A 23807-nucleotide genomic window follows, 5' to 3' on the forward strand; every position below is an offset into this window, starting at 1 on the left:
CAAGGCTGGGCACCTTCTGCCCGGATGCTGGTTGCTCTCGACCGGGTCCGTTACATTCCAATGCTGCCCAACAGATTGAGAAACGACGACCGAGTTCACCTCCCATGACGAAGAAGGTGCAAAGGCTTACGACAACCAGAGGGTTCTGTGTGATGAGATAAGTAACCCATTTTCTCCTGTCACTCATCTCCCTCTTTTCCACCTTTTCAAGTCTTAACCCATCGTTAAAAGACCTTGCTTTGCTTAAAGTCATCGCTATTCTTGAGGAATATCAGTCCATTCTCGAAGGATTCGAAGTTATCGCCATGAAGACCGGTTGTGCCTTGCTCGCAGTCGCCGGAGCGGCCATGGCTCAGAGATTTGCTGGTCAGCCTGCATGCGCCGTACGTCGTCTCTCATCGCACATAAACGCCACTTGGATGACCGCTGACTGTAAGGGTTGTTTCAGACCGGCTGTCTGTCCTCGGCAATCGCTGCTGCTGGTTGCGGGTCTGATGACCTTGGCTGCCAATGCGGCGAGAAGAACTCGGAGATTGCCAACAAGGCGGTGCCTTGTCTCATTTCAAGCTGCCCAGCTGCCCAACTGATGCAGATTCGAAGTGCTGCCTCGGCCGTTTGCTCAGGTTACTCGGCAACAGCCGCGCCGGCAGCCGTTCTTGCCCGGATCACTGAGCCCGCCTCTCTGCCATCGCCGTATCCGGATATCCCCGCGAAAATAGTCATCATCACGAGGCCTATTGTGGTTACCGTGTCGGCAACGGAGCCTACTCTCGCCCCTACTATGTCAACATCGGAGGATATGCCCACTGCAAGCGCTGCTGTAGTGGGTGCTCCGGTGTTCTTTGCTGCGGGTGTCATCCTGGGTTTGTTGGCAATCACCGCCTTCTTGTGACAAGACGGCGTATGGCTGAGGACATGGGGAGACTCTGATAACCGCACGTCCACCTGTAAACCCGATTACTGCATGAGGAAGAATCCACTAGAAGTTCGACAAGTTGAACTCCTGGGTAGCTCGTTTTGAAGCCGATGGAGCCCCCGCCCTCGCCGAGCTGTTCTCACCACAATGATAGATCATGGGAGTCATGTATGTCTTAGGCCACTATTCACGCCGCGATTGTTGCAGCAGACTCCAAGGAAGGGCTATTGGTATCCTGAATCACCATAGTTTGAGTAACACGACGTCTTTGTTTGCATCTTGCAGTTTGAAGCTCACCTCGAGGACGCCAACCGCATCGCCAACAGACATACCTCGTCAGTGGGAGTGTTGGGGGCGGTTGCCATCGAGCAGGGGCACAATGGGAGTCACCCGCCGTTGTATAATGCAGACCGTGAGCTGTGGGTTATCAGAGGCTGTGATGTGCTTGAAGCAACTCCCCGTCGAGAAGTGTCCAGTTGACTCACGAGTGTACTTACCTGGCAACGTTACTGCCATTAGTACTACAATTCAACAGTAGTGTATTGTATTGTGGTATATACAGTATGTACATACAATACATACAGTACTTGGTCACCTTAATGTCTTGAACTCTGTTAGCTGTACGGATAATATACGGTAACACCATGCATTACGTTACGTTGCTATCGTTACTGTACAAGTACAATACAGTACGCTCATTTATTCTCTTCATTGACGTCCAACCGCAGTCTCATTGCGAAATAACGCTTGAGTGGATGAACTGCGTCAAGTATTCAACAACTCACATAAACCGGAGGATACGGATGAATTCGCGAAGTCCTTCTCTAATAAACCATATCTGTTGAGTGGCAGCACCGCGGTTCCTGCCTATTCGTACTCATCTCCTCGTTTCATCTCCTCCCTTTCCCTTTCATACATATTCTACGTCTCCTCAACATGGCTACCGAAGTCGCCCTCGAAACATCAATGGTATAGCAACACCTAACACGGGTGTAGTTCTTGTAAACCGTTTCCTGACCAATATCTCAGGGCACCATTACCCTTGAGCTGTACACGCACCACGCCCCCAGGACATGCGAGAACTTCTCGACCCTGGCCTCGCGCGGCTACTACAATAACACCATTTTCCACCGCATCATCAAGGATTTCATGATCCAGGGCGGCGACCCGACCGGCACCGGGCGCGGGGGCACCAGCATCTACGGCGACAAGTTCGAGGACGAGATACACCCCGAACTGAAGCGTACTTCATCCTCTCCTCGCTCCCCACGTTCCTGGCTAATCAAAAGCTGATCACTGTTGGCTACCTCAGACACCGGGGCAGGAATCCTCTCCATGGCTAATGCAGGCCCCAACACAAACGGCAGCCAGTTTTTTATCACACTGGCACCCACTCCTTGGCTGGACGGAAAGCACACCATTTTCGGACGAGTCAAGAAGGGAATCAAAGTGGTGCAGCGGATGGGACTTGTGCCCGTCGATGGCGACGACCGGCCAAAGACAGAGGTAAAGATAAATAAAGCCTACGTAGTAGAGGCGGGCGAAGATGAGGGTGTTTAGAGCAGGGGTTGCAAATTCTGCAAAGATGTCATATTTTCCTCGGCCTACGCTCCGTGTATGAATGCAATTATGTCCCGCGCCATGACTATAATACACGAGGGCAGATGGCAGAGCGCCCAGGACAAATCAAGAAGCTGGCAACAAGCCATCAGATCTGTCGTCCCTGTACCCTGAGGGGGACACAACCAAAGAATCGGTCGGGCAAGAGAGTCTCTCCGGTCCTCGTAGAACGACCTTGGACCCGAAACAAGTCACTGCCATGTTCCAGACCCTGACCGTTGTGATTGCCGGCTTATTTTCTGTTTGACCTAGCCTCCGTAGACGATCCGGGGCCCATGAAAAGAAAAATAGCAGTGAACGCCGCCGTCCGAGCAGGCCCACCAGCAGCAAATGCAAAAGAAAACCGACTCAAACACTCTCATAAATGCAGCTTATAAAAGTGTAATGCAGTCGAGTGCGAAGCCGAGCTAAGCTCCGCCCTGGAGGAGAGACTGTTTCTCGATCATAGCCAGGATCAACGGGGAGGTGACGACAACGTCCCGGATGACTCGCTCTCCATGTCACGGTCTCTCTTAGATTTTTTCCCCGCCGGGGAAGGCAGAGGCGGCTTTGGTGGTCCAAGCTTAATCTTTTTGGCGGGCGACGGTCCTTTTGGGGTGGGTTTCTTCGGGGCTACCTGCACCGTGGACTCCTTCGCCTCGTTGCCATCCGCTTTTTGTTCTACATTGAGCATCGAAGAGCCCTTGGGCTTGTCCTTCTTGAGGGTGGGTGTTGAACTCTTGGCCTTGACAATGAGCTTCTTGTTAATACTGGTTGGTTTAAGCTTCTTCTTCTTGGGGTTGGTGGGATCAGACTCGTCCGCGTCCTCGTCGAACTCGTCACCGTCCCGTTTCCTGGGGCTTGCAGCACGGCTCCCAGGGAGCGGGGTACCTTTCTGGCTGCCGGGCGGTGTGTTGTCGTTATTTTGGCTTCCAGCATTGCTCCCATTGCTGATCTTCTGTGCTGCTGCTCTACTGGCATTGCGCCCACTGTTGCCAATGCAAGAGCCCATGTGGTTGTTCAAGCGAGTCACTAGGATGCACCGCTTGCACTTTGAGCAAGTCGCGCTGGGGAAGCTGAGCACGTTCGGAGGCCGATCTTTGGCACTTCCTTCTGTGCCTGGTACCGGTGAACTGGGGTCGTTGGGGTCGAGCTTCTTCTCCATGTCCTTCTTCTTCTTACCCCGTCCAGGGCCCGGGGCAACCCACGTCTGGCCATAGATGTCGTAGCCAGGCTTGTCAATGTAGGGATGCCTCTTGCAGTAGATGACGCCCGGGTCCGGCTTCCTGGCGCCTTTGCCGTCTGTCGGATGCAGCAGCCGCGGAAGATGACATCTCGGACATAGAATCTCCTTGGTCGTCTTCAGGGGATTTCCCTTGAGGGTAACTTTCCCGTCCTTGTATATCGCTGCGTCTGTCTCGATCTCCACGTCTGGTTTGAGGTCTGCAGTTGCGCCGTCTATGGTGTTCATGGCAAGTTTCTCCACCTTGATCGCGGCCGTGTTCGCGCGGGCTGTCTTCTCATCTCTGTGTACCTTAATCAAGAGATCGTGAACGATGTTGTACAATAGGTCATCGAGAACGCCATGTGCCTAGAAGGAGCGAAGAAACAATTGTCAGCAACATGGCCAGTGAAGGCGCACCACTGCGACGGGCAGAGTGCATCTCGCTCGGCTTACAAGTTTGTCCACAGGGTTTGCATCCTCGGAAGCGACAATGACACCCGCCTTGCCGGTCAAATCTGTTACCTCCGACATGGTCGGGTTTGCTGTTTTGCGGTATGGAGGTTGGAAGGTGAGGAGAAGAAGACGGCTGGTCTCGTGAGGTGGTGAACGGATTCTTGAAGCGACCGGCCAGCCTGAATTGAACTGACAGCTGCTTGATATTTTTGGGGGGTTTTTTTACCAGCTCCTCAACGCTCAGCTCCCCGGGGCGGTCCCTAGGTAGGTCCAGCCTCTCAAGTCAACGGAACCCCGGGCAGCAGTGGCAATCTGATCAACCTAGCTGATGCCGTAAATGATGTTTTATCAGCTACCGTTTTGCAGATTGCGATTGAAAATTGTGCTTTTCAGCCGAACGCTGGATGTAATTGCGGGTTTCGCCTCACCTTACTTAGATGGTTGAGAACAGAAGGGGGGGTTGTATCCCAGTCCACTAAACTGCGTTTTCTGTTAGTGGGTCTGATACACTGAACAGTGGGAACCCACTGCAGGCAACGGCATGCCAGCCCCTGATGACGTGCCACTAGCCAGCCCAGTATGATTACGTGTAATTACGGAGTAGCGTCTCCCAGGCCCGAAGAAAGCCTACCAAAACCTGCATCAGATTTAAATTCTGCCGGCCAAAAAAAAAGGCGGTGGGTGCATTCCATAGAGAGGAGGAAGGCTGCATGTGTACGGATACTGTACAGTACAGTACCTGACAGGTCAACCTGCCCGAGCCTACCTTACAGTAAGGGAATTAACATGGGCGCTCCATTTGGAGGCTGAAATCAAGATGGATGTTGCTGTAACTGCGAGTATCTCTGTCACCTTTCACTTCTAGTCTCCAGTCGGGTCACGTTCTTGAAGGTATGAAACTTTATATCACTGGATCCAACGACCAATTATGACACTGATCCTCCCGTCGCCGCTGCATTATTTCATACAATACCCTGATGGTGCGAACCGGAGCTACGATCTTCTATTCGCGAAGTGCAAAAGTTATGGTTTACTAGGTGATAATCAGGGCTTGCCTCAAGTCGGTTTGAAGGTCCGGAACCGGCAAGCAGGGATCATCACTGAGGCGGTCAATAAACGTTCGGAACACTGTTCCATGCCGTCGACCGCAATATCAGCATTGAACAAGGGCCGGTGGATGATAGCGTACCTTGTTACAACTTGCAAGCGGTGTTACCAGAGTTCCCAATCCTCGAAAGATGTCGCGTTCTCAGCAACCATCCATCCGTTCCTTCTTCCAGCCGAAATCTCAACCCGCCTACGCTTCCCCTCCATCAGACCACCCGCTAGATTCAACCACCACCGAAGCGACCAATAAGTCGGCATCACCACCGGCTCCTCCACCGGCGCCGCCACTCCCACAAATTACTGGGGCCGCGAACCCAACTCATTTCCTAGCCACGAACGTTGGTCCTGTTCTGCCGCCACCTCCGTCTCTCCCGTCGGGCGCGACCATCGTTCCGCTTGCAGAGCAACACATACCTGCGCTACGGCGAATCAACTCTCTTCTCCTCCCTGTAGCCTACCCCGACTCGTTTTATACAAAAGCGCTCGACCCGCTTACCTCTGGCCTCTTCTCCCGTGCTATTCTTTGGCAAGATTCGACTGCCGACACCCCCAAGGTCGTGGGTGGCCTGATATGCCGACTAGAGCCGAACCATTTCGTCGACGCCCACGGGCAACCGTTGCCATGGAGCCCGCTCCCCACACACGGCCAAAACACAACGCCGGCTTCACTTAATACGCCGTACCACGCCATCTATATCCAATCCCTCGCGCTGCTCTCCCCGTTCCGCTCGCTCGGTCTGGCCGCCGCCGCCCTCGAGCACATCATCGCCAGCGCCGCCCTCCTCCCAGCATCTGGGTCTGGCATTGACGCGCGAACAATCTACGCCCATGTCTGGACCGAAAATGAGGAGGGGCTCAAGTGGTACGAAGCGCGGGGCTTTGCGCGCCATGGCCAAGAGCCCGTGAAAGGATATTACTTCAAGCTGCGACCCGACACAGCATGGATTGTGCGGCGTGACATAGCGACAGCGGGCTCTTTACCTTCTGCAAACCAACCACAACCGTCTCTATCATCTATTCAGCCCCAGTCAAGCACAACAATACCGGGCAGCAGAGGTGCGGGCAGCGTTCTCGCAGCAGCTGTCAACCTACCGCCCATATCCTCCTCTATGGCGCCCTCGCCATCCTCGTCTCCGTCCCCAGCGGCAGTTAGCCTTCAGCCCACGCAAGGGGGAGCTGCAGCAACCGTTACCAATGGTACCGGGGCCCCTCGCCGACCACCCCCCACCGCAACAACCCCCTCTTCCTCGACCAGCTCCCTCTCCTTCCAGAACATGCGGCCTGAAACGGAGTGGAACGACCTGCCCGCCGATATGGTTGGTCGGAACCAGCACCTTTCCCCAAACAGTGTGCCACGATCCAACGCAAGCTCCAGGAGTAGCTCAACAGCGAGGAAGAAGAAGGAGAGGGCTTACCCTTCCGCAGCTTTTGGGAACTAAATCATACAGATTGGTCTGTATTGTGTCTACGCATACCCAGCAGGTTTGGTAACGTACCCTATGGATAATAGGAATTGGGTGGTCCGTATTCAGGGGCTATAGATGTTGACCTCTCGGATCAGGTTGAATTATGGGCTTGTGGATACACATGAATAGACGAGAACGTACTGCATCACACTACACTATACCACACGAGCAAGGCTTAGTTAACTTCTTAATCAATTCAAGCCGGTCTCTCAACAGCGACGCTAGCTACAGGGTAGCTTTGAACACAGGAACTTGCTCTCAAGTCACCCGAAGAGACTGAAAGATCCGTCCCTGGGTGAGTAAGATGCTAGAAATTCAGCATCGGCTAGGTGCCGAATGCCCAAAGCAGCTACCAGTTAAAGTCATACATTCGCCGCTGTCCGCTAGCAGCAGCATCCGCCGCTACATACCAGAGTGTATAGCAAAGGCCAGCAAAGTCACGCCCTCGCAAGGACTTTCCGATTCACTCTCACATGGTAGAACAACACTTCTCAATGCCTCTTTCGATGGTGACGGGCCAAGACCATGCCTAGTCAGCCGTGGCCATTTCGTCATCCTCGGGGACGGCGTTGAGCTTGTGCTCCTCAGCCTTTGAGCGTATCTCGCCAATGTAGTCGGCCGCGCTCGAGTTCTTTTCCATGCCCGCGGCAACGAGGGCGATGAGAGCGGCACCGACGCCAGATCCATCCTTGGCGATGCCGATGCGAATGCGCTTTGCACCCTCCTCGCCAATGCCGTCAACGATGCGCAGCCCTTCATAAATCATATCCCGGAAATAAGGGTAGTGCTCAACCAAGCTTCCATCAACGCCAATGTCAATCGGTTCATCCTGGAACGCCGGGTCGTCCAGTTTGCCCGACTGCAGGACAATTGCCGCGATGGCAACGGCCGAAAGCCGTGCGGCGCGCCGACCGATGGCATTGGCGATTGCCTTGAACGCCTGCGCATCGTCGTGGGCGGGGGCATAGACGTGCAGTGTGGACTCGAGCGCCTGGCGGAGAGTCGAGAGCTCGGGGGTATTGTCCGCCGCGGCAACCGACATGATGGAGGTGTCAAGACCCCACTGCTTGTAGAGATCCGATGTTTCTGCAATGGTGGTTGTTGACACCCAATCGTTCGATGACGAGTTCTCATCCTTGAAGAATGAGACATTGGGATTCTTCAGGAGGTCGATAACAACCAGTCGCAGGATCTCGCCAAGGAACATGCCCGAGACGCGCTTTTCGTACATCTGAATGCCAGGGTTTGGACTCGCCTTGTCCAGTGCATCGTCCCATGGAGTGTTGGGCAAGACATTGAGCTGGTTATCGAAAGAACCCCACTCGGTGTTGATGACCATCTCGCCTGTAGATTGGTCGTACTCGCCTTCGAGTGGCTTCTTGATCTTGGACAACTTCTCCACATACGCGCCGTTCGTGCCCGTGCCAAAAATGGCACCCAGCATGGTACCATGCTTGCCCGGGGAGGTATATGACCGGGCCATGAGAGTTCCCACCGTATCGTTGACGAGAGCAGCTACCTTGACAGGCAGGTGAAGCTTGTCGATCTCAGCCTGCAGAAGGGCACACACGTCCTTGCCAACCGCATCGGGAATATCGAAGCCTTTCGTCCACCTTATGAGAGTGCCTTTGTTGATTCCGATCTGTTTGACAGGGAAGCTGAAGGTGAACCCCATGCGGAATGCATTCTCATCCCTGTAGCCATCCGGGGAGCTCATGGTCAAGCGCCGCCTGACATGTTGTTCGAATTGGTCTCCGTGGTGTTTCTGGAGAAACTTCTGGATCTCGAGTGCTAGAAACGCAAAGAGCTCTTGCGCTGTCTTTGCGACCATAAGCTCTTTGGGGATCGCGACTTTGCTGTAGGCAAGATTGAAGGTGGTGTTGCCATTGAGCTTGATCGAGCAGACACGGAAGTTTGTTCCGCCAAGATCGACAGCCATGTACAGACCCTACAATTAAGAGAGGTTAGCACCCGTGACTTTTCGTTTACGAGAGGATATTGAGACAGACCTTTTCTGTGCCGTTTGGCACCGCAGTGACGTATGTGGGGATCTGGCTCAGACTAGTCCCATCCTTCTCCAGACCCTCAGCTGCGTACTTTGTTAGCAGAGCCTACGGGCCCGTAGCGTTCGGACTCCGGCGCCTACCCATCTGGCGGAGGAATTCCAAAACACCCTTGTTGACATCCTCGTCCGTATACTCGAATTGAGCAACAATGCTCTTTGTCTCAGCTTCGAGAGACATGGCGAGCGGCTTCGATATGGGAGGCGTTTTTGGAAACGGGAGCGGGTTTTCGCAGATGGCTAGGTCCTCAGCAGTCGCTGCCCTGGGCGAATGCGCGGCTGGAGAATAAGCAGCTCTGGGGTGAGAAGGAATATTCGATATGGGAGAAAACAGAATTCTGAGGTCCGGCAGGAAGAATTGGAGCACCTGAAGTTGTTAACTTATGAGCCTAGAATGGGTGGCTCAATGTGTGGTGTTGGTGCGAGAAATTGGGGGATGGAGGGGCACAAAGCGGCGCCGATGCGATCAATGCGGGGTGCTCAGTTTGCCTTGCTGCGTGCTCCCTCATGCAGTAACTGCAGCAATAGACGACTTTGCCCGCGGGTTGCATGATGAGGAGGGAAAAACCTAAACTTACGAAGGCGAGAATCAAAAAGGCCAAAGAGCACACATGAACCAAGCTGAGCGAGGAGCCGAAGTAGCGGCGCGGATTGCTTTTTCGGTTCGCAACAGCTGGTGGGCTGATAAAGGCGCGCCGAGCGGCGCCTGGAAGCTCTGATGATGACGTTTTGACGGCTGCTGGGGAAGACAAGCCGCGCGAGCGAAGTATGATAGGTCGGCGCGGTGAGCAGCGGGGTCTTCTGGGGTACCCCTCGGAACGAATGCAGCTTTTCGTGAAATTAAACGCGCATTCAAGCAAGATATCAGTGGTGTTGTGAGCTGTCGTGGGGATATGTTCGGCGAAATATGCCGTGATTCCTCGGCCGCCGGTTCGGTAGTGTTTGATCGGTCGATATGGGCCCAGACTTCGCTATCCCAGAAAGCGCAAATAGCAAAGCTGAGATAAAAGCCAACACGGAGTGAAGAGTTGAAGAATAGACGAGGATTGAGAATGGTGATGGGGTAGACGCCGCCAAATACCAGAATGGACGTGGGGGATTTTCCTGCAGGCATGGATCTCAGATCTGCGGTCAAGAAGATGGAGGCAGCGATTTACACCACCGGGACCACGTTCAGGATCTCGAGATCCAGTTGGTGAACCAGCCAACCAGAATGTATCCTGACTACAATTGGGCCACTATTTGAGTACCGGGTAGCGACCTCTTGAACCAGGGATTCAGTGCTTGATAACCGGCTGCCCGGTTCCTGGTGCACCTCAACAAATGAAGAGCCCATGACCAGCCCGGGCGGCAGAGAACCCCGCGGCTCTCAGAACCTTCCAGGGTGGGGGGAGGCCAGGATTACAAGAACCAATGAATTTCTTACCAGACTCTGCAAGCCCACCAGGCCCCACCTGGCAGCTTTGCGTTCGTGCGGTGGAGCTAAATCAGTTGTAATTACATACGGTAAATCCTGTACGAATATTACTCTGAACTTCAAGTTGCGTACTCGGTATGACTATGAACTGCAAACAGCGTTGTAAGGGAGTGGGCGAGATGTCCACGCAACGACAGAATCGAAATTAAGATTCTTATATTTTAACATCACCATCATGTACTCTCAACTCCAATATGTCAATACATGGTACACTATACAATACGTGGTATGTACTGTACAAGTGTGTACGTCCGATATCACCCCTCTGCTGGACATCTCAATGGCTAGCTCATAACGTTAGATGTGAGGAGATGGAAGCCATCGACGGACTTTGACTCGTACTACTGACCGAGAAACCACCTATAGCCGATGCACGCACTGATAAATAACCCGTCCAAACTGCAATGGCCACATACTCGAATATTCTTTCCTGTTGATCGCAAGGTTTACAGCGTGGATCATGGTTTCTCCAATGTCCCATAAAGCCCCAGAGTGATATCAAATCTTGATATGCGGGATATTGTTATTGTTAAGCGGCCGTAAAAAATCCAATGTAAGCCGCTTCGTGTCTTTCAGTGAGACTGCTACCGCTGCTTCCGAAGAGCAGGCGGGCAGTGGGTGCTCCGGACTAGGCCGCTGGCATTGGCGACCCCGATATGCCACCATCCACTGGCCAGCTGCCATGCATTTTCGATGATGACAGGCTCGATACGAATCAATGGGCGATTCAGGCCGACAACAAGCTCCGACACTTAAAAAGTCGGTGTGCCTAGATCTGAATATGTACTTGGTGCGTCCGTAGTCCCCGGCAGAGGTGATAAAAGAGTTCGAGTCCTAGGCTTAGGTAGTCGTCAGGAAACGGCATACATCTTGCATCCGTAGCATGCTGTCAGCACGTGGTTGACTTCTGACAGGCGGCCGGTCATTGGGGCCCCGCAACGCCAGTTCTGAGACATGCCATCGGACAGAGCCGCAACGGGACCTAAAGATGAGAAGCAGCGTAGTGTAACCTTCCATGTTAGCCATCTCTGTGGAATCATCATTCCGAATCTTCCATACTCGTGAAATGCTCGATCCGGTGCAAGCTGTCCAAGGTGGTTTGTCAGTGGACGGAAAGTTGCTGAACCGAAACAAATTCGCATCATCGCTGCGGCTGACACAGGGTGGAGCCACTTCCCACCGCCCCAACCGCCCAATCGGAAACTGGGTTCTTCGAGCTGCTATTGGCTCGTAATCGGCCAAGAAACGGCAGCGCCTCGAGCTGAGCCACATTCCGGCAGGCGGCACGACATTCATCAGTTGACAGTTCAAGTCCTACGAAGGTCCTACCGTCGTCACATGTCCCACTTGGTTTTAGGCCTCGCACGGCAGTCATTTACTAAAATCTATGTTCACCTCAACGCAGTTCAAAGTCCGGTTGTCTTGGAATGATCGTATAGGTATGAGTTGCCACGCTAATTACCAACCACAGTCAAACCTGCACATAACGATTGGCTCCGGAACGGCCAACTTAATCGTTAATCCCCGGTTATCGCTGTCCTGAGGTACCCACTTTCTACCCAAAATGGAAAGACTGAGGCTCTCGCCCGCTCTCACCAGCTCAGGAGGTTGGCATTGCGGAATGATAGAGAGTTAACAACTATAGTGCGACTGGGCCGCTTTCCGTGTACAATTCTAAGCCACTATATAATATTTAATATAAGGTCATCAGGGCCTAGAGGTCAACGAATATAACGATTTGTATGTATTACTAAGCAGAATATCTACGATTATCTTAATACTCCGACACTAACGATTTCCCATACAAATCCGTATGGGAAACAGATTCTGATCGTTAAACCCCGAAAATCGTTATGTGCCTAATCGCTATGTGCGGGTCTGACTGTACAGCAACGTCCATACCACAACACAGTCCATCTTACTCAAGGCCCTTAATCATAGCTTACAGGGCTTCCGTCCTGCACCTGTAGGTCGGTCTACTCTACAAGACTGTGAACGTGCCCCTAGGGCCCGCAAACAATGACAACCTAACTGAAAGGCAACTTACACCAGGTCAAAACCAAAGGCTTCGCGCAGACGGGCGGGAACCTCCAGATATTGCTTGATCATCCACCACTTGGGTGTGCTGAAACAGGTCGTCAGGCCCAAAGACTACCTGAGGCCCAACTACAAACCTGGCCGCTAACATGCATCACGCCACAGGGGCAACGGAGTTTCTGCCCAGGACTCAAGTTCCCCCGCCAGAAATGGGTCTGTACTAGTAGACTACACTAAACGCTTGGCCCACAGTATTAGCTGCGACCAATTGACGGACCTGGGTGCGAATTGAACCCAAGTTCCTGGGCCTCGTTGCGAATTCTTCCACTGATACATGCTAGATTTGCCTGATACCGCCGGGATGGATGAACAAATGGTGATTTAGGACTTGGACAGTTTGTGCCTTGGTGTCGTATAGTACGTAGGGTATACTATGCTTTACTGCTTGCTTACCTTCCCTCAGGAATTGGGCTGCCCTGCGGCCTGGGCCTGCATGCTGTGTGCTTTCGAGCCCAAAGAGCAAAGAGTGGGGCCGGTAATGTATTCGCACGATTCCTGTATTGTACGGAGTATAGTACAATACAGATATGAAACCTGCACGGAGCGGGAACTCTACGAACTACAACCATCAAGCTCATTACGCGGGTTGCCTACATTCAGTTCAGTTGTAGGGAAAGAAGATGTATGTAATATATGTAGGGAAAGAAGATGCACGATACTTACTGTCCATTTAGCTATCGACAGGTTTATGGCATAAGGTACTAGCTTACAAATATTGAGCCTCTTACACTGGCTGGGTTCTCTTCAAACACAGCTGGCAAAGCAGGGTGGAAACCCTCTCGCAGTTAACGGTTGTCATCCAGTACATAACAATATTGTACAAGGACTTCCATCAATTTCTGCCTTTACATAAAGTATTCTAGGCCCCCAGGTTTCAAGTTAATAAAAATCTGTAAGCTGGCTCAGCCCTACACCCCTCTTCTGCGTGGGATGGCTGTTGGAGCAGTCATGCAAGTGTTGGCATGTATTGTACTGTACATACAGTACAATAACGTTACCGTTTGTGTAACTTCACCAGCCACATCAGTGCCTGACCGTCCCGCTGCCCGCCCCCGTCCTTTTGATCAGAGTCCCCGCCATGCCACATTCTCCCAAGCAAGCAGTGCGAAGCACGCCCACACCTTAGGTTCAGTCCAGGACTCCAGGAAGCCCTGCGCCCCTCCCCACCACCCAGCCGCAGCGCGAATCCACCATTCCACCTGCAGCCCAGAAGTCCTACCCCCGTTAGGAAGCACTAATCAAATTCCCCCCTCCCCAGACTCAGCTCTCTCTCTTTCTTGGGTTGACCAGCTCGACGCCGCAGCCCGCCCACCTTGCCGACTTTCGCTCACCCCCCTCCCCTTCTTTCTTCCCTTTAATACTCCAACTTGTCCTGTCCTTCCCCTTATGAGTTCTTTGAACTCTCGCCTGAAAGGCTTTGGTTTTGGTAAACGCAAATCGAGCGCCGCCTTCCATCCCCAGAGTGGGAACGCTCCGAGTCCCAGTGTCGCCCAAAGCCAGACCCCGCCCTTGGTAGCCCCTCAAATACCGCCCTTGTTCCCTTCGCCGCCGGGTCCGGCCCCGTCGAGTGCATCCGACACGTCCCAATCGAGCCTCCCAATGAATCATCCAGGCGCTGGTCCTCGACCGCCCAGCTACTCAGCGACGAACTATCCTCCAGGTCCTCCCAACGCTATTGGCCGCACGAGCCCGCTCGCGAACCAAGGCCCGGCCCGAACTCCACCCTCGCAAATGGTTGGAGGCCCGCCGCCCATCAACACCGGCGCCCCTCCGGTCGCCGGGTATCCGCCACCCGTTATGGGAGGTGGCCCTCCTCCCGTTCCTGGCGGGCCGCCCGGGTATGCAGGCCCTACTGGCTACCCTCCCCCGCCGCCCCAAGCCGCGGGCCCTATGGCTCCGTTCACGCGGAATGCGGCTGCCGAGGTTGAGGGCAACAGCCGGAGTAAGGCGCAGCTAATTGTCGGCATCGACTTTGTACGTGGTCCTATCTTTGGTTTGTTGAAATCGGCCTTCTAACAAATCCAAACTGTGCAGGGCACCACCTTCTCCGGTGTGGCGTTTGCCTTTGCTACAAACAACGAGGCGAAGGAGGACATTATTACTGAATGGCCTGGTGCTGGCTCATACACAAAGCAGAAGGTTGGTGTGCACGCCCTTCAGATTGCGCGGTGTACGGCATGTTCTAACCCTCGACACTCGTTAGATTCCCACGGTCCTCTACTATGACCAGTATCAGAAAGTGGTTGGCTGGGGCCCAGATATCGCCGACGCCCTTGCGCCGACGGGATATCCCAAGCCTGGCGTGCAGAAGGTTGAGTGGTTTAAGCTTCAACTAATGCTGTCAGGCAACACGTACATTGACCCCATTAATCTCCCTCCCCTGCCGCCAGGCAAGTCCGAGATTGATGTGGCAGCCGATTATCTCTTCAAGCTCCGGCAGGCTATGCGGGCAGCCCTCCAGAAGACGCTGGGTGAGGTGTTTAACCGCGAGGAGAGGAACATTCGCTACTATTTGACTGTCCCTGCTATTTGGAACGATGCCGGCAAGGCCGCCACTAGAGCCGCGGCCATTCAGGCTGGTTTCCTCCGCGACGAGAACGACAACCGGCTGACGCTGGTCAGCGAGCCCGAGGCTGCCGCCTTGTTTTGCTCAAAGACCGGACTGCTGAACCTCAAGGTACACGATGCCGTGCTGATTGTCGATTGCGGTGGTGGTACCGTCGATCTTATCGCATACGAAGTCGAAGATGAGAACCCCTTCACCGTGGCCGAATGCACGGCCGGGTCCGGCGACTCATGCGGGTCGACCGCCCTGAACCGGAATTTCAGCAATATCCTGCGGACAAAGATTCGGAAGATGAAACTGCCTGATGGCTCTAAGACGGCCGGACGTGTCTATGCCAAGTGCATCATGGATTTCGAGAACCGGATCAAGGCAGACTTCCGGAACAATGGTCAAAAATGGGCCGTGGACGTTGGTATCGAGGCCGAGTTTCCCGAGGCGGGCATCGAGGAGGGCTACATGACCTTCACCAACGAGGAGATTCTGCAGTGCTTCGAGCCCGTGGTCAATCGCATTCTCGAGCTCGTCAGGAACCAGATCATTGCCATTCAGGCGCAAAATCGCACGCTCCAGAACATCCTGGTCGTGGGTGGTTTTGGTGCGTCGGAATATCTCTTTCAGCAAATCAAACTCCATGTACCACCGCAGTTCCAGTCCAAGGTCGTCCGGCCGATGGACTCGGTGGCTGCCATCGTCAAGGGTGCCGTCACGGCCGGCATCACGGAGCGAGTCATCACTCACCGTGTTGCCCGTCGCCACTACCTCATGGCTACGCTGCAACCGTTTAAGGAGGGCTATCACCCAGAGGCATACCGAGTACCGTCCCTTGACGGCAAGGACCGTTGCAAGTTCACACGCCAAATTTTTGTCCAGAAGGGCCAGAAAGTCAAGATTGGAGAGCCTGTCAAAGTGTCATTCTTCCGACAAGTCGCTCCTGGCGCCACGCTGATGTACGAGGACATCCTGTACGCCTGCGACGATGACGTTTGCCCGGAGTACACCAAGGATCCCAGTACGTCCTGTCACTTGATACTGCCCCCAGCTGTTACTGACATTGTGAGTAGGAATCAAGGAGGTGGTGACCCTTACGTCAGATCTTTCACGCAAGAACTTGGAGAAGGATTTTGAACGGATGGATACACCGCAGGGAACGTTCTACCGCGTCTATTTCGACATTTACCTTACTCTGGACGGCTCAGAATTCAGCGCCGAGCTTGTCTGCCAAGGTGAGGTCATGGGTCGCTGCCGCGCACGTTTTAGATAAGACGGAGTTGGTTGATGAGAGTTGTTGCTATTGATTTTGCACCGCACCGGATCTCCACAATGATACCTCTTTGAAAGTACAATGGGTAGCGTTTCGCATAGCGGGCAAATTGACGCTCCTACCTTGAAGAAACAAAAAACACAGATGGCTGGGTCTTCGACTGGCATGTGGTGGAGCCGGATCGTGAGACGAGGAAGATGCATCAGGCCGACAGCCCACGCAAGAACACGATTTGTATTGCCGTGAGCAGGATGATGTGGTGAACCGATTTTCACGGTTCAAGGCACGGTACCTTCAGCCTTGAGAACAAGGAAGGGAAGGGCACCTCCTAATTTGAATTCTAAGAGCACGTTATCTGTTTTTAGTCAGTAGATAGCCCGGGTGGTAATGCAAGTGCGATTCTTGTATCCATTCTGGAGTTGCTCGCTCTTCAGTAACTTACCGCTGCGCCCATCCTCTCTCACCTCACCGGCTGGTTGAAAGTGGCGGTTCTTGTAAATAAGACGAACTCGAAAATAGGATACGGGAAGTCCTGCGTCGTCTCGTTTCTGTCGTTAGAGCCACGACTTTGATCTGGGAAAAAATACACCCACTTAGGGAAACTTAGGGATCACACATGGAGGAGCACCCAAGGAGGAAGTCTAACTAGCAAAGAGATCCAATATATTCACATCGACAAAGATGTCAGGTAGTAGCGTACCCACCATCCAGCTAACGTGTAGGCGACCTCTCTCGCCGCTGGGTATCCCATCTAGAGTCTACATCACGCCAAAACAGTCCTGAGCCCCCTGAGCTCAACCCCTTTTCGCCTTCCTCCTTTCCCACTCGGCCCTCTCCTCCTCATCACTCCCGCTAAACTCAGCATCGTCATCTCCTTCGTCCTCCTGCTGCGCCCGGGACGTTGCTAAGAGGCCCTTGCCGCCCTTGACCTCGTCGACGGGGACAAAATCCCCCGCGTTCAGCGCTGCATACTCATGCTTCCTGATGAGCTCCTTCAGGCCCTCGTTTCGCGGGTCGACCAGCTGCAGCGGCGTCAGGCCGCCCTTGTTCTTGATCCTGGGGTTGGAGCCGGCCTCGAGCATCATCTCGACCAGGGCGTTGCCAAACTCGCGCTGCCCCTCGGGCTCCGAGTTGATCCAGCGTATCGCCGAGTGCAGCGGCGTGTCCCCCTCGACGCGGTTGACCGGGTCGCACTCGAACCCGGGCTGGTCCAGCAGCATGTCGATCACCTCGTAATTCCCCTGCAGCGCGGCCTCGTGGTAGAGATGGTTGCCTAGCACGGTGGTGGTCTTGTTGAGGACGGCCGCCGCGGCTTCTTCGTCGCCGTCAAACGAGGAGAGGATTTCCGAGAGGAGGTCGGTGTTGTTGCGCCGGCAGGCTTCGATCAGCAGTTCGGCGGTTGAGGCGCCCTGGGGCGGGGAGGGAGGTGTAAGTGGGGAAGCTTTGACAAGACGTGGACAGGAGGAGCGCTAACCTCGTGCTCCTCGTGGTTTCCTGCTTGACCAGCCATGGCTCTGCTGCGCGATCCGGATGTGTTGCGGTCAAGGCGCAGGGTTGAGTTGGGTTACGCCGTGCTGACTTCAGGCTGAAGGGGGGCTGTCCGGGATACGGTCGGAGGACGGGGTATCGGCGGGACCCCGGGACGATATGGCGACGGTTATGGAGGGAATGAAACCCTTCAACTTAATCTCCTGTTTGTGGTGAGAATATGTCAAGTCTGGTGTTCACAATCGCCTGTGTAGCGGCTCTTGAGTCCCAAGCGGTCTGAAGAATTGTAATTGGCAGCGGCTTCAGGAGGTGGCAGTGTGTCGCTGATGCAAGGCACGTCCGTCCAGCCTGACGCCGCGGTTTGTTGGAGAAAAGGGCCCACACGCCTGGGCTCCCACTGCGGTGGCGGGGCAGTGATCAGCGGAGATCATACTCGTAATTGTGTACGGAGTAAGTTACGATAACATGATATTTCGTGTATGTACGGTACTGTACAATTGAGTACACAGGTCCCAGTGCAAAATACCCCACCATTGTCGAAAGTGAGTATCACAACTTGAAGTGAAAGACAGATGAGAAATTATGAGAAAAATCATGGGTAATGAGAATAAAAGAGGAATAAGGAAATAGAATAATAGAAAAGATGAATCAATATAACTAGGAAGTCATAAGAAGTTGTGGAGCACGAGTCTCGAGATCTTCCAGTTACGCTCTTCGATTAAAGCGTTCTCGAGTCACTCAAAAATAATCTTCATCTTCAACCATCAAGACCGAGCATCAACAATCTTAAGCACGGTAGATTCAGCAATCTCGCCTTTTTTAACACCGAGCCAGTCAAAATGCCTACTCTATGTAAGTAGCTACTCCGTCCCTGTCTTGTCAGCCCTCAAATAACACTTCCCTCTCTGTCAAAAGTCTGTCCCAACTGTGCCACCCTCCTGATCCTCGCCCGCATGGAAACGGGCGGCAACCGACTCGAGTGCCGCACCTGCCCGTACGAGCACGCCATCTCGGTGCCGCTCTACTCGCGCAAGAACTTTATGCGCAAGGAGAAGGAGGACGTCTTTGGCGGGCCGGGCGCCTGGGATAATGCGCAAAAGGGCCGCGTGCAGTGCCCGGCCAGCAACTGTGACGGCGACGAGGCCGCTTTTTTCCAAGTGCAGATTCGGAGTGCTGACGAGCCCATGACTACTTTCTACAAGGTGAGCCCGAGGGTCTTTTAGCTGGAGGGAGAGTGATGGTTGACCTGGAGACAGTGCATGACCTGTGGGAATCGGTGGAGAGAAAACTGATCGGCTGGCGCGCTCAATCGGCTTGTGGCCAGGACGCGGGTAGGCTGGGCTGAGTTGGCTGAAGGGATATCAAAACAAGCATTGCAAGGAGTTCTTCGGAGTTGGGTCATGTCCATTGGTTACCAGCATATACAGAGGTCTATTCGAAACCTGTACGTCTTGCGTCTTTGCTCAGGGTGCCTTGCTGTTCGAACCCTGGCTTGCCCATGAGGGTCGCGTGCTCCAGGATCTCCTCTCCAGCTTTCTCCTGTTGGCTCTGCATGGACCGTTGGAGGCTGCGCTGTCCTGTAAAGCATGCTGCTTCCGCTTGTTGTAGCCTTGGTGGCGCGCCCAGCAGCGGAGGGAGATATGGCCTGACGTCGCGATTTCGCCGTCCCAATCGTGAGATGTTCTTGTCTCGCTGGACCGGAATGCCTTCACCCCTCGCGATGCCACTCCACGGCGGCTTTCATGCCCTCGACAATCAGACCCTGGGCAAGATCTGGACTAATGATCTCCTGTCGGAACTTCTCTTGCTGCAAGAGCTGGAGCATCTTGAGTGTTGCAGTGGGGTAGGTCAAGTATTTCAGATAAGGCGGCCGCGTCCAGTACTGCAGATAGTCGAGGTAGGCGACAAAGGCGGGGTTCGTAAGAAACTTGCGCGAGGCGAGATAGTTGAGGTACTGTGGGTTGGCGAGAGACTGGACGAACTGCCTGGCTGTTAGCCGCCTGACCGCAAGGCAGCCTCGGTTTGTCGAATACAAACCTCTAGCTCTAGCTCAAATCGCGAAAACCCGCCGTACTTGGGCTCGTCAGCTGTGCTTTCGGGGGGGTGCGGCGGATCTAACGCTGAGCTGTCTACAGACATGGGGTCAGATGTCATTGTGAAGGTAGCAGATTGGTGTAACTGGATGCTAAGTTGAAGAGCGAAATGCAGGTGATAAGCCGATCCAACGAGGAACGACTGCTTGGGTTGATGATGCAACAACCTTGGGTGACGGAGGTTGCTTAAAGAACCCTGTCCACTGTTACAGTACAGTACCCTGATCCTGAATGCAGGGCAATGTAGGGCGGAGCATGGGTGGGCACTGGGCAGCCGCCCCACTCCAGCCTTAACGTTAACAGCAGCCTGTCAGGAAGCACCACGCCGCCTAAACAGAATTTCAGCCACGACACCTGTAAAGTCCCTGACAGCTGGTATCAGCACCTTCATGCATTTGGGAATTCGCTCCCCTTATGCGATACAATTCCTGTTACATTTGGCAGGTTTGACATACGTTATCGATGCCGAATGAGAGACGCCGTGCTCGCTGTTCTTAATCCTACATTCTCGTGACTCGGCAGCGCATGTTCGCTGATTCGGGATCACATCTCCTTCTTCAAAGTTTATTAGCCAGTCATGTCTTCGGGAAACACATCGCCAGGCATGTCTGATGTACCATCAGCTCCGGGCCAGGAACCCATCCACACAGTCCCAACCCTCATATCCGTCTTCTTTAGACTCTTTGAGTCTCAGTTTCTTCTTGTAATCTTTAGCGCGCTAGCCATCATCTGGCTGGGAGCTCATGGCTCGCTTCGTAGGCCGCCCTCGGCTGCCCCCCCAAAACTCAAAAAGGGCGAGAAGCGATCAGAGAAGGAGAACTTTATGGAAGGGCTCACACTATCGGACGCCATCTGGTTTCCTCTAGCTCTAGGCGCCGTTCTGATCGGCCTTTACTACCTTATTCTGTGGCTCCAAGATCCTGCCGTACTGAATCAGCTCCTGCGGGCTTACATGTCTCTCATGGCCGTGACCGGCTTGGCTGCTCTAGCCGGAGACGCCCTAGACATTATGTCGAGTCTTGTCTTTCCTAGCATGTGGGCAGACCGAAACGGCCAGGTGCACTACATCGACCCGGACCGTCGCTGCCAGTACGTCATCAACCGCTTGACTGGCGAAGAGACTGTCGTTGAGGGCAAGCAGACTCCTTTCCCTGGCATCTTGTCCAACCTGGCCATCTCGCGAGACTGGAGTCGATTCTGGTGGGACGTGCGCCACCTGCTCAATGAGACTTGGACAGTTCGACTCGCGGTGCGCGGCAAGACCCTCACCAAGGTTGAGGTCCGTCTCAATGACCTGGTTCGCTTCACCATTGGCGTCAGCATTGCTGTCGCTTACCATTGGACTGGGTGGCCCGCTTTGTCCAACGCCGTCAGTGTTGCCATGTGCTACGCTTCGTTCATGTTGCTCACTCCCACCTCCTTCTCCATCGGGAGCTTGGTTCTGGGCGGCCTCTTCATCTACGACATTGTCATGGTCTTCTATACGTTTGTCTCTCCTGCTTTGGCATACTCTCTTTTGCAGCTAACTCTACCTCTAGTCCATACATGATCACGGTTGCCAAGAAGCTCGATGCCCCCATCAAGCTGGTATTCAACAGTACCTCGGGGGTTAGCATGCTCGGGCTCGGCGACATCGTCGTTCCTGGCCTGCTGATGGGCCTCGCTCTCCGCTTCGACCTGTTTCAGTACTATCATAAGCAAACCAAACTCGAGCCGATCACGTTAACCACCGAGATCGCTTCACCGGAGTCGGAAACGACGGAGACAACCGGAAAGACGCATTACCGCCGGGTCAAGGTTCCCTATGTCGATACCAGCGGCCAGTGGGGCAATCGCTTTTGGACCACACCACTGGGGAGATTGGTTCCTACCAACGAGGCAACGTCGCCCATTGCTGCCACGGCATTCCCCAAGCCCTATTTCTATGCCTCTCTAGCTGGCTACGCCGCCGGAATGTTCGCCACCTTGGCAGCGTTGGTTGTGTTTAACCACGGCCAGCCGGCGCTACTTTACTTGGTCCCTGGCGTAACCGGGTCTCTCTGGCTGACCGGGCTGATCCGGGGAGAAGTGAAGGACATGCTGGGATACACGGAAGATGGAAGTCTCGATACCGAGGATGTAGTCGTCGAGTTGGATGCGGATGGGCGAGTGATCAAGGAGACCGCCAAGAAGGCGCCAGAGAAGCCAGAGAAGGAGAAGCCTAATGACCAAGCAGAAGATGCGGAGGGCACGAGAGAGGAAGAGAAACCGCAGGGGAATAAGTCTCGCGAGTTGTTTGTGTTTTCAATCACAGCGCCTCGCTCTGTCGCCTAGGGTGGTCTGGGACCATGGTAGTGCGGGGTGTTCGTTGAAGTGTTCATCAAGTTTGGCTTAGCCTGAAAGTCCTTTGGCCAGCGAGCCTGGGTTTATAGAGTTCGGATAGATGGAATATACAGCCGCAATGCCTCAGTGTGTTCTCTTCCCATCTAGCCTGACCTACTGTTTCGGCCGAGTCTCATGTCACTCTGGGTTAGTGCTTATGCGCCGCCGTGGGAACCGAGTCGTCAAGGTTTGCATCTACGTCCATTGACCAACATTGAGAAGACCGAATCAATGCGACGGGTTTATTGCTATATGACTTCTCTCCACCATCATTGACGGAGTTGTAGGCCACCAGAATGCCACAGGCCAGGCATCTCCGTCTCGCCCGCGTATATACTTCGTTATACAAATCCGTTGCACCCGAGCTCAGCAAAGCCGAAGCAGGGTTCAGGACGGTCGGTGCCCTACTCTCGGCGTTATGAAGGGCTGACTTTGGTGTACCTCAACATCAACTCGGTCTTTTCTCACAGGCTTCAGGGTTGCCGTAGTGTTGCGTCTCCCCTGCAACACCAACCACCACCACCTTGGAGTTGTCTCAACACCCGCAACGGCTCGAAATAAACAAACGAAGCCCTTCCGGCGAATTCGCATCGCCTCAGGCCCTTACCGCAACACGGTCGCTCTTCCGGCGGAGAATCAACACCTCATCAGGCTCGTTTGTCTGAGACACAGTGGGGTTATTAGGAGGGGGTGCTGGTGAATGTATATTCTCCCCTGCAGCGGAGAAGGTGCATCAAGGACAGAGGAATCACGGGACAACGCGCCCCACGGGCTAGCTGCAACCGCCTCATTAAGACCGAACTTTAAGGAAGCTCAAGGTTCTCTTCCGGCGGGAGTCCGCAACGACATGGAACGGTTCTTCCTGCTTCGACGCCGGGTTCGACTTGGGAATGGCCTCAGGGCAAACACGGCGGAGCTGGGATAATGATTTACACGCTCAACGCGGTACATCGGGGTGGCATCCCGGATGGTCGACTTCGACGGTTGGCAGCAGACCAACACGGAATCGAACCGGGGAACACCCCTTCTCTGCGGAACGGTGCGCTCAACGCTTTTGGGTTGGATTGGCGAGGCTGCGAAGGAAAAAGCGGAGCGCGGATATGTCGCGGCTCTTTTCTGGCGCTCAACGTGTCAGGGACCAGATGGTTCTGGTTGTCTGATTCAAGGTTTGTCGGCCACCATTCGGTCCGGTCCGGCCCAGGCCCTAGCGTATGCAGTGGGTCACGGACATCGGGGATCGGAGGTCGATGTGGATGTGGGGCCGCCTGGTCCCGTCTGCGGAGCTGAGAAATTTGTCGAGGCTCTTGTTCTTGGCATCGTCAAGATCGGACGGTGGGGTTTGCAGATCCGATGCAGGAACGTCAATTGGGGATGGGAGACTTGACGATCGAGACTAACAAGAACCAAGAGCAGGTGCTCGCCTTCTTCAAGTAAGAGGTAGAGGCGATGAGGATAGGAAAGAGCTTAGGAAAATCACTACCTAGGGTCGTGGCTGCTTAAATAGATGGTGGGTAAGCCCTTGCATTGTACCTAGCCGAGTGAATTCCCCGCCAATGCGTTCCAGGCCCCCGGTTTCACCTCCCCCTCACAACACGCCTTGCATAAGCCCATGATAGCAGTGCCGAAACTCAGATCA

General features: G+C 54.0%; 12 protein-coding genes across 12 annotated transcripts; 6 read left to right on the forward strand and 6 right to left on the reverse strand.

Moving 5' to 3' along the window:
• Positions 1-58: 58 nt before the first annotated feature.
• Positions 59-983, forward strand: N656DRAFT_59052 (uncharacterized protein). The gene is made up of 3 exons (XM_064810207.1): positions 59-161; positions 250-383; positions 449-983. The coding sequence occupies exons 2-3, from the start codon at positions 306-308 to the stop codon at positions 890-892; spliced, it is 522 nt and encodes a 173-aa protein (XP_064675315.1). The 5' UTR covers positions 59-161; positions 250-305; the 3' UTR covers positions 893-983.
• A 639-nt stretch (positions 984-1622) lies between these two features.
• N656DRAFT_773947 (uncharacterized protein) lies at positions 1623-2671 on the forward strand. The gene is made up of 3 exons (XM_064814165.1): positions 1623-1885; positions 1946-2159; positions 2229-2671. Exons 1-3 carry the CDS (start codon positions 1853-1855, stop codon positions 2474-2476), a joined length of 495 nt encoding a protein of 164 aa, XP_064675316.1. The 5' UTR covers positions 1623-1852; the 3' UTR covers positions 2477-2671.
• Positions 2672-2990: 319 nt separating this feature from the next.
• N656DRAFT_694158 (uncharacterized protein) lies at positions 2991-4250 on the reverse strand (the record flags this gene model as incomplete). Its single annotated transcript, XM_064810676.1, has 2 exons — positions 2991-4106; positions 4194-4250. Coding segments are annotated over 2 exons (1173 nt in total), but the record flags the coding sequence as incomplete, so codon positions are not given.
• A 728-nt stretch (positions 4251-4978) lies between these two features.
• On the forward strand, positions 4979-7118 carry N656DRAFT_773949 (uncharacterized protein). Its single transcript, XM_064814166.1, has one exon. The coding sequence runs from the start codon at positions 5432-5434 to the stop codon at positions 6737-6739; it is 1308 nt and encodes a 435-aa protein (XP_064675318.1). The 5' UTR covers positions 4979-5431; the 3' UTR covers positions 6740-7118.
• A 177-nt stretch (positions 7119-7295) lies between these two features.
• N656DRAFT_786400 (uncharacterized protein) lies at positions 7296-9009 on the reverse strand (the record flags this gene model as incomplete). The annotated part of the gene is made up of 3 exons (XM_064816517.1): positions 7296-8714; positions 8776-8855; positions 8913-9009. The coding sequence occupies 3 exons, from the start codon at positions 9007-9009 to the stop codon at positions 7296-7298; spliced, it is 1596 nt and encodes a 531-aa protein (XP_064675319.1).
• An 82-nt stretch (positions 9010-9091) lies between these two features.
• On the reverse strand, positions 9092-9448 carry N656DRAFT_773951 (uncharacterized protein). Its single transcript, XM_064814167.1, has one exon. It carries the CDS (start codon positions 9377-9379, stop codon positions 9218-9220), a length of 162 nt encoding a protein of 53 aa, XP_064675320.1. The 5' UTR covers positions 9380-9448; the 3' UTR covers positions 9092-9217.
• Positions 9449-10965: 1517 nt separating this feature from the next.
• On the reverse strand, positions 10966-11663 carry N656DRAFT_59157 (uncharacterized protein). The gene has a single exon (XM_064810214.1). The coding sequence runs from the start codon at positions 11599-11601 to the stop codon at positions 11146-11148; it is 456 nt and encodes a 151-aa protein (XP_064675321.1). The 5' UTR covers positions 11602-11663; the 3' UTR covers positions 10966-11145.
• A 1700-nt stretch (positions 11664-13363) lies between these two features.
• N656DRAFT_722647 (actin-like ATPase domain-containing protein) lies at positions 13364-16576 on the forward strand. The gene is made up of 4 exons (XM_064812504.1): positions 13364-14376; positions 14437-14541; positions 14606-15977; positions 16030-16576. The coding sequence occupies exons 1-4, from the start codon at positions 13789-13791 to the stop codon at positions 16227-16229; spliced, it is 2265 nt and encodes a 754-aa protein (XP_064675322.1). The 5' UTR covers positions 13364-13788; the 3' UTR covers positions 16230-16576.
• Positions 16577-16930: 354 nt separating this feature from the next.
• On the reverse strand, positions 16931-17863 carry N656DRAFT_773954 (uncharacterized protein). Its single transcript, XM_064814168.1, has 2 exons — positions 17704-17863; positions 16931-17638 (listed from the first exon to the last, which is right to left on the reverse strand). The coding sequence occupies exons 1-2, from the start codon at positions 17737-17739 to the stop codon at positions 17024-17026; spliced, it is 651 nt and encodes a 216-aa protein (XP_064675323.1). The 5' UTR covers positions 17740-17863; the 3' UTR covers positions 16931-17023.
• Positions 17864-18484: 621 nt separating this feature from the next.
• Positions 18485-19091, forward strand: N656DRAFT_773957 (uncharacterized protein). The gene is made up of 2 exons (XM_064814169.1): positions 18485-18569; positions 18633-19091. Exons 1-2 carry the CDS (start codon positions 18557-18559, stop codon positions 18938-18940), a joined length of 321 nt encoding a protein of 106 aa, XP_064675324.1. The 5' UTR covers positions 18485-18556; the 3' UTR covers positions 18941-19091.
• Positions 19092-19425: 334 nt separating this feature from the next.
• On the reverse strand, positions 19426-19871 carry N656DRAFT_794191 (SOH1-domain-containing protein; the record flags this gene model as incomplete). The annotated part of the gene is made up of 2 exons (XM_064817245.1): positions 19426-19698; positions 19755-19871. The coding sequence occupies 2 exons, from the start codon at positions 19869-19871 to the stop codon at positions 19426-19428; spliced, it is 390 nt and encodes a 129-aa protein (XP_064675325.1).
• Positions 19872-20161: 290 nt separating this feature from the next.
• N656DRAFT_773959 (uncharacterized protein) lies at positions 20162-22264 on the forward strand. Its single transcript, XM_064814170.1, has 2 exons — positions 20162-21295; positions 21349-22264. Exons 1-2 carry the CDS (start codon positions 20388-20390, stop codon positions 22121-22123), a joined length of 1683 nt encoding a protein of 560 aa, XP_064675326.1. The 5' UTR covers positions 20162-20387; the 3' UTR covers positions 22124-22264.
• The last annotated feature ends 1543 nt before the right edge of the window (positions 22265-23807 follow it).

This window comes from Canariomyces notabilis (assembly GCF_033297395.1).
Source record: "Canariomyces notabilis strain CBS 508.74 unplaced genomic scaffold N656scaffold_1, whole genome shotgun sequence".
In the NCBI taxonomy this organism is placed as follows: domain Eukaryota; kingdom Fungi; phylum Ascomycota; class Sordariomycetes; order Sordariales; family Chaetomiaceae; genus Canariomyces; species Canariomyces notabilis.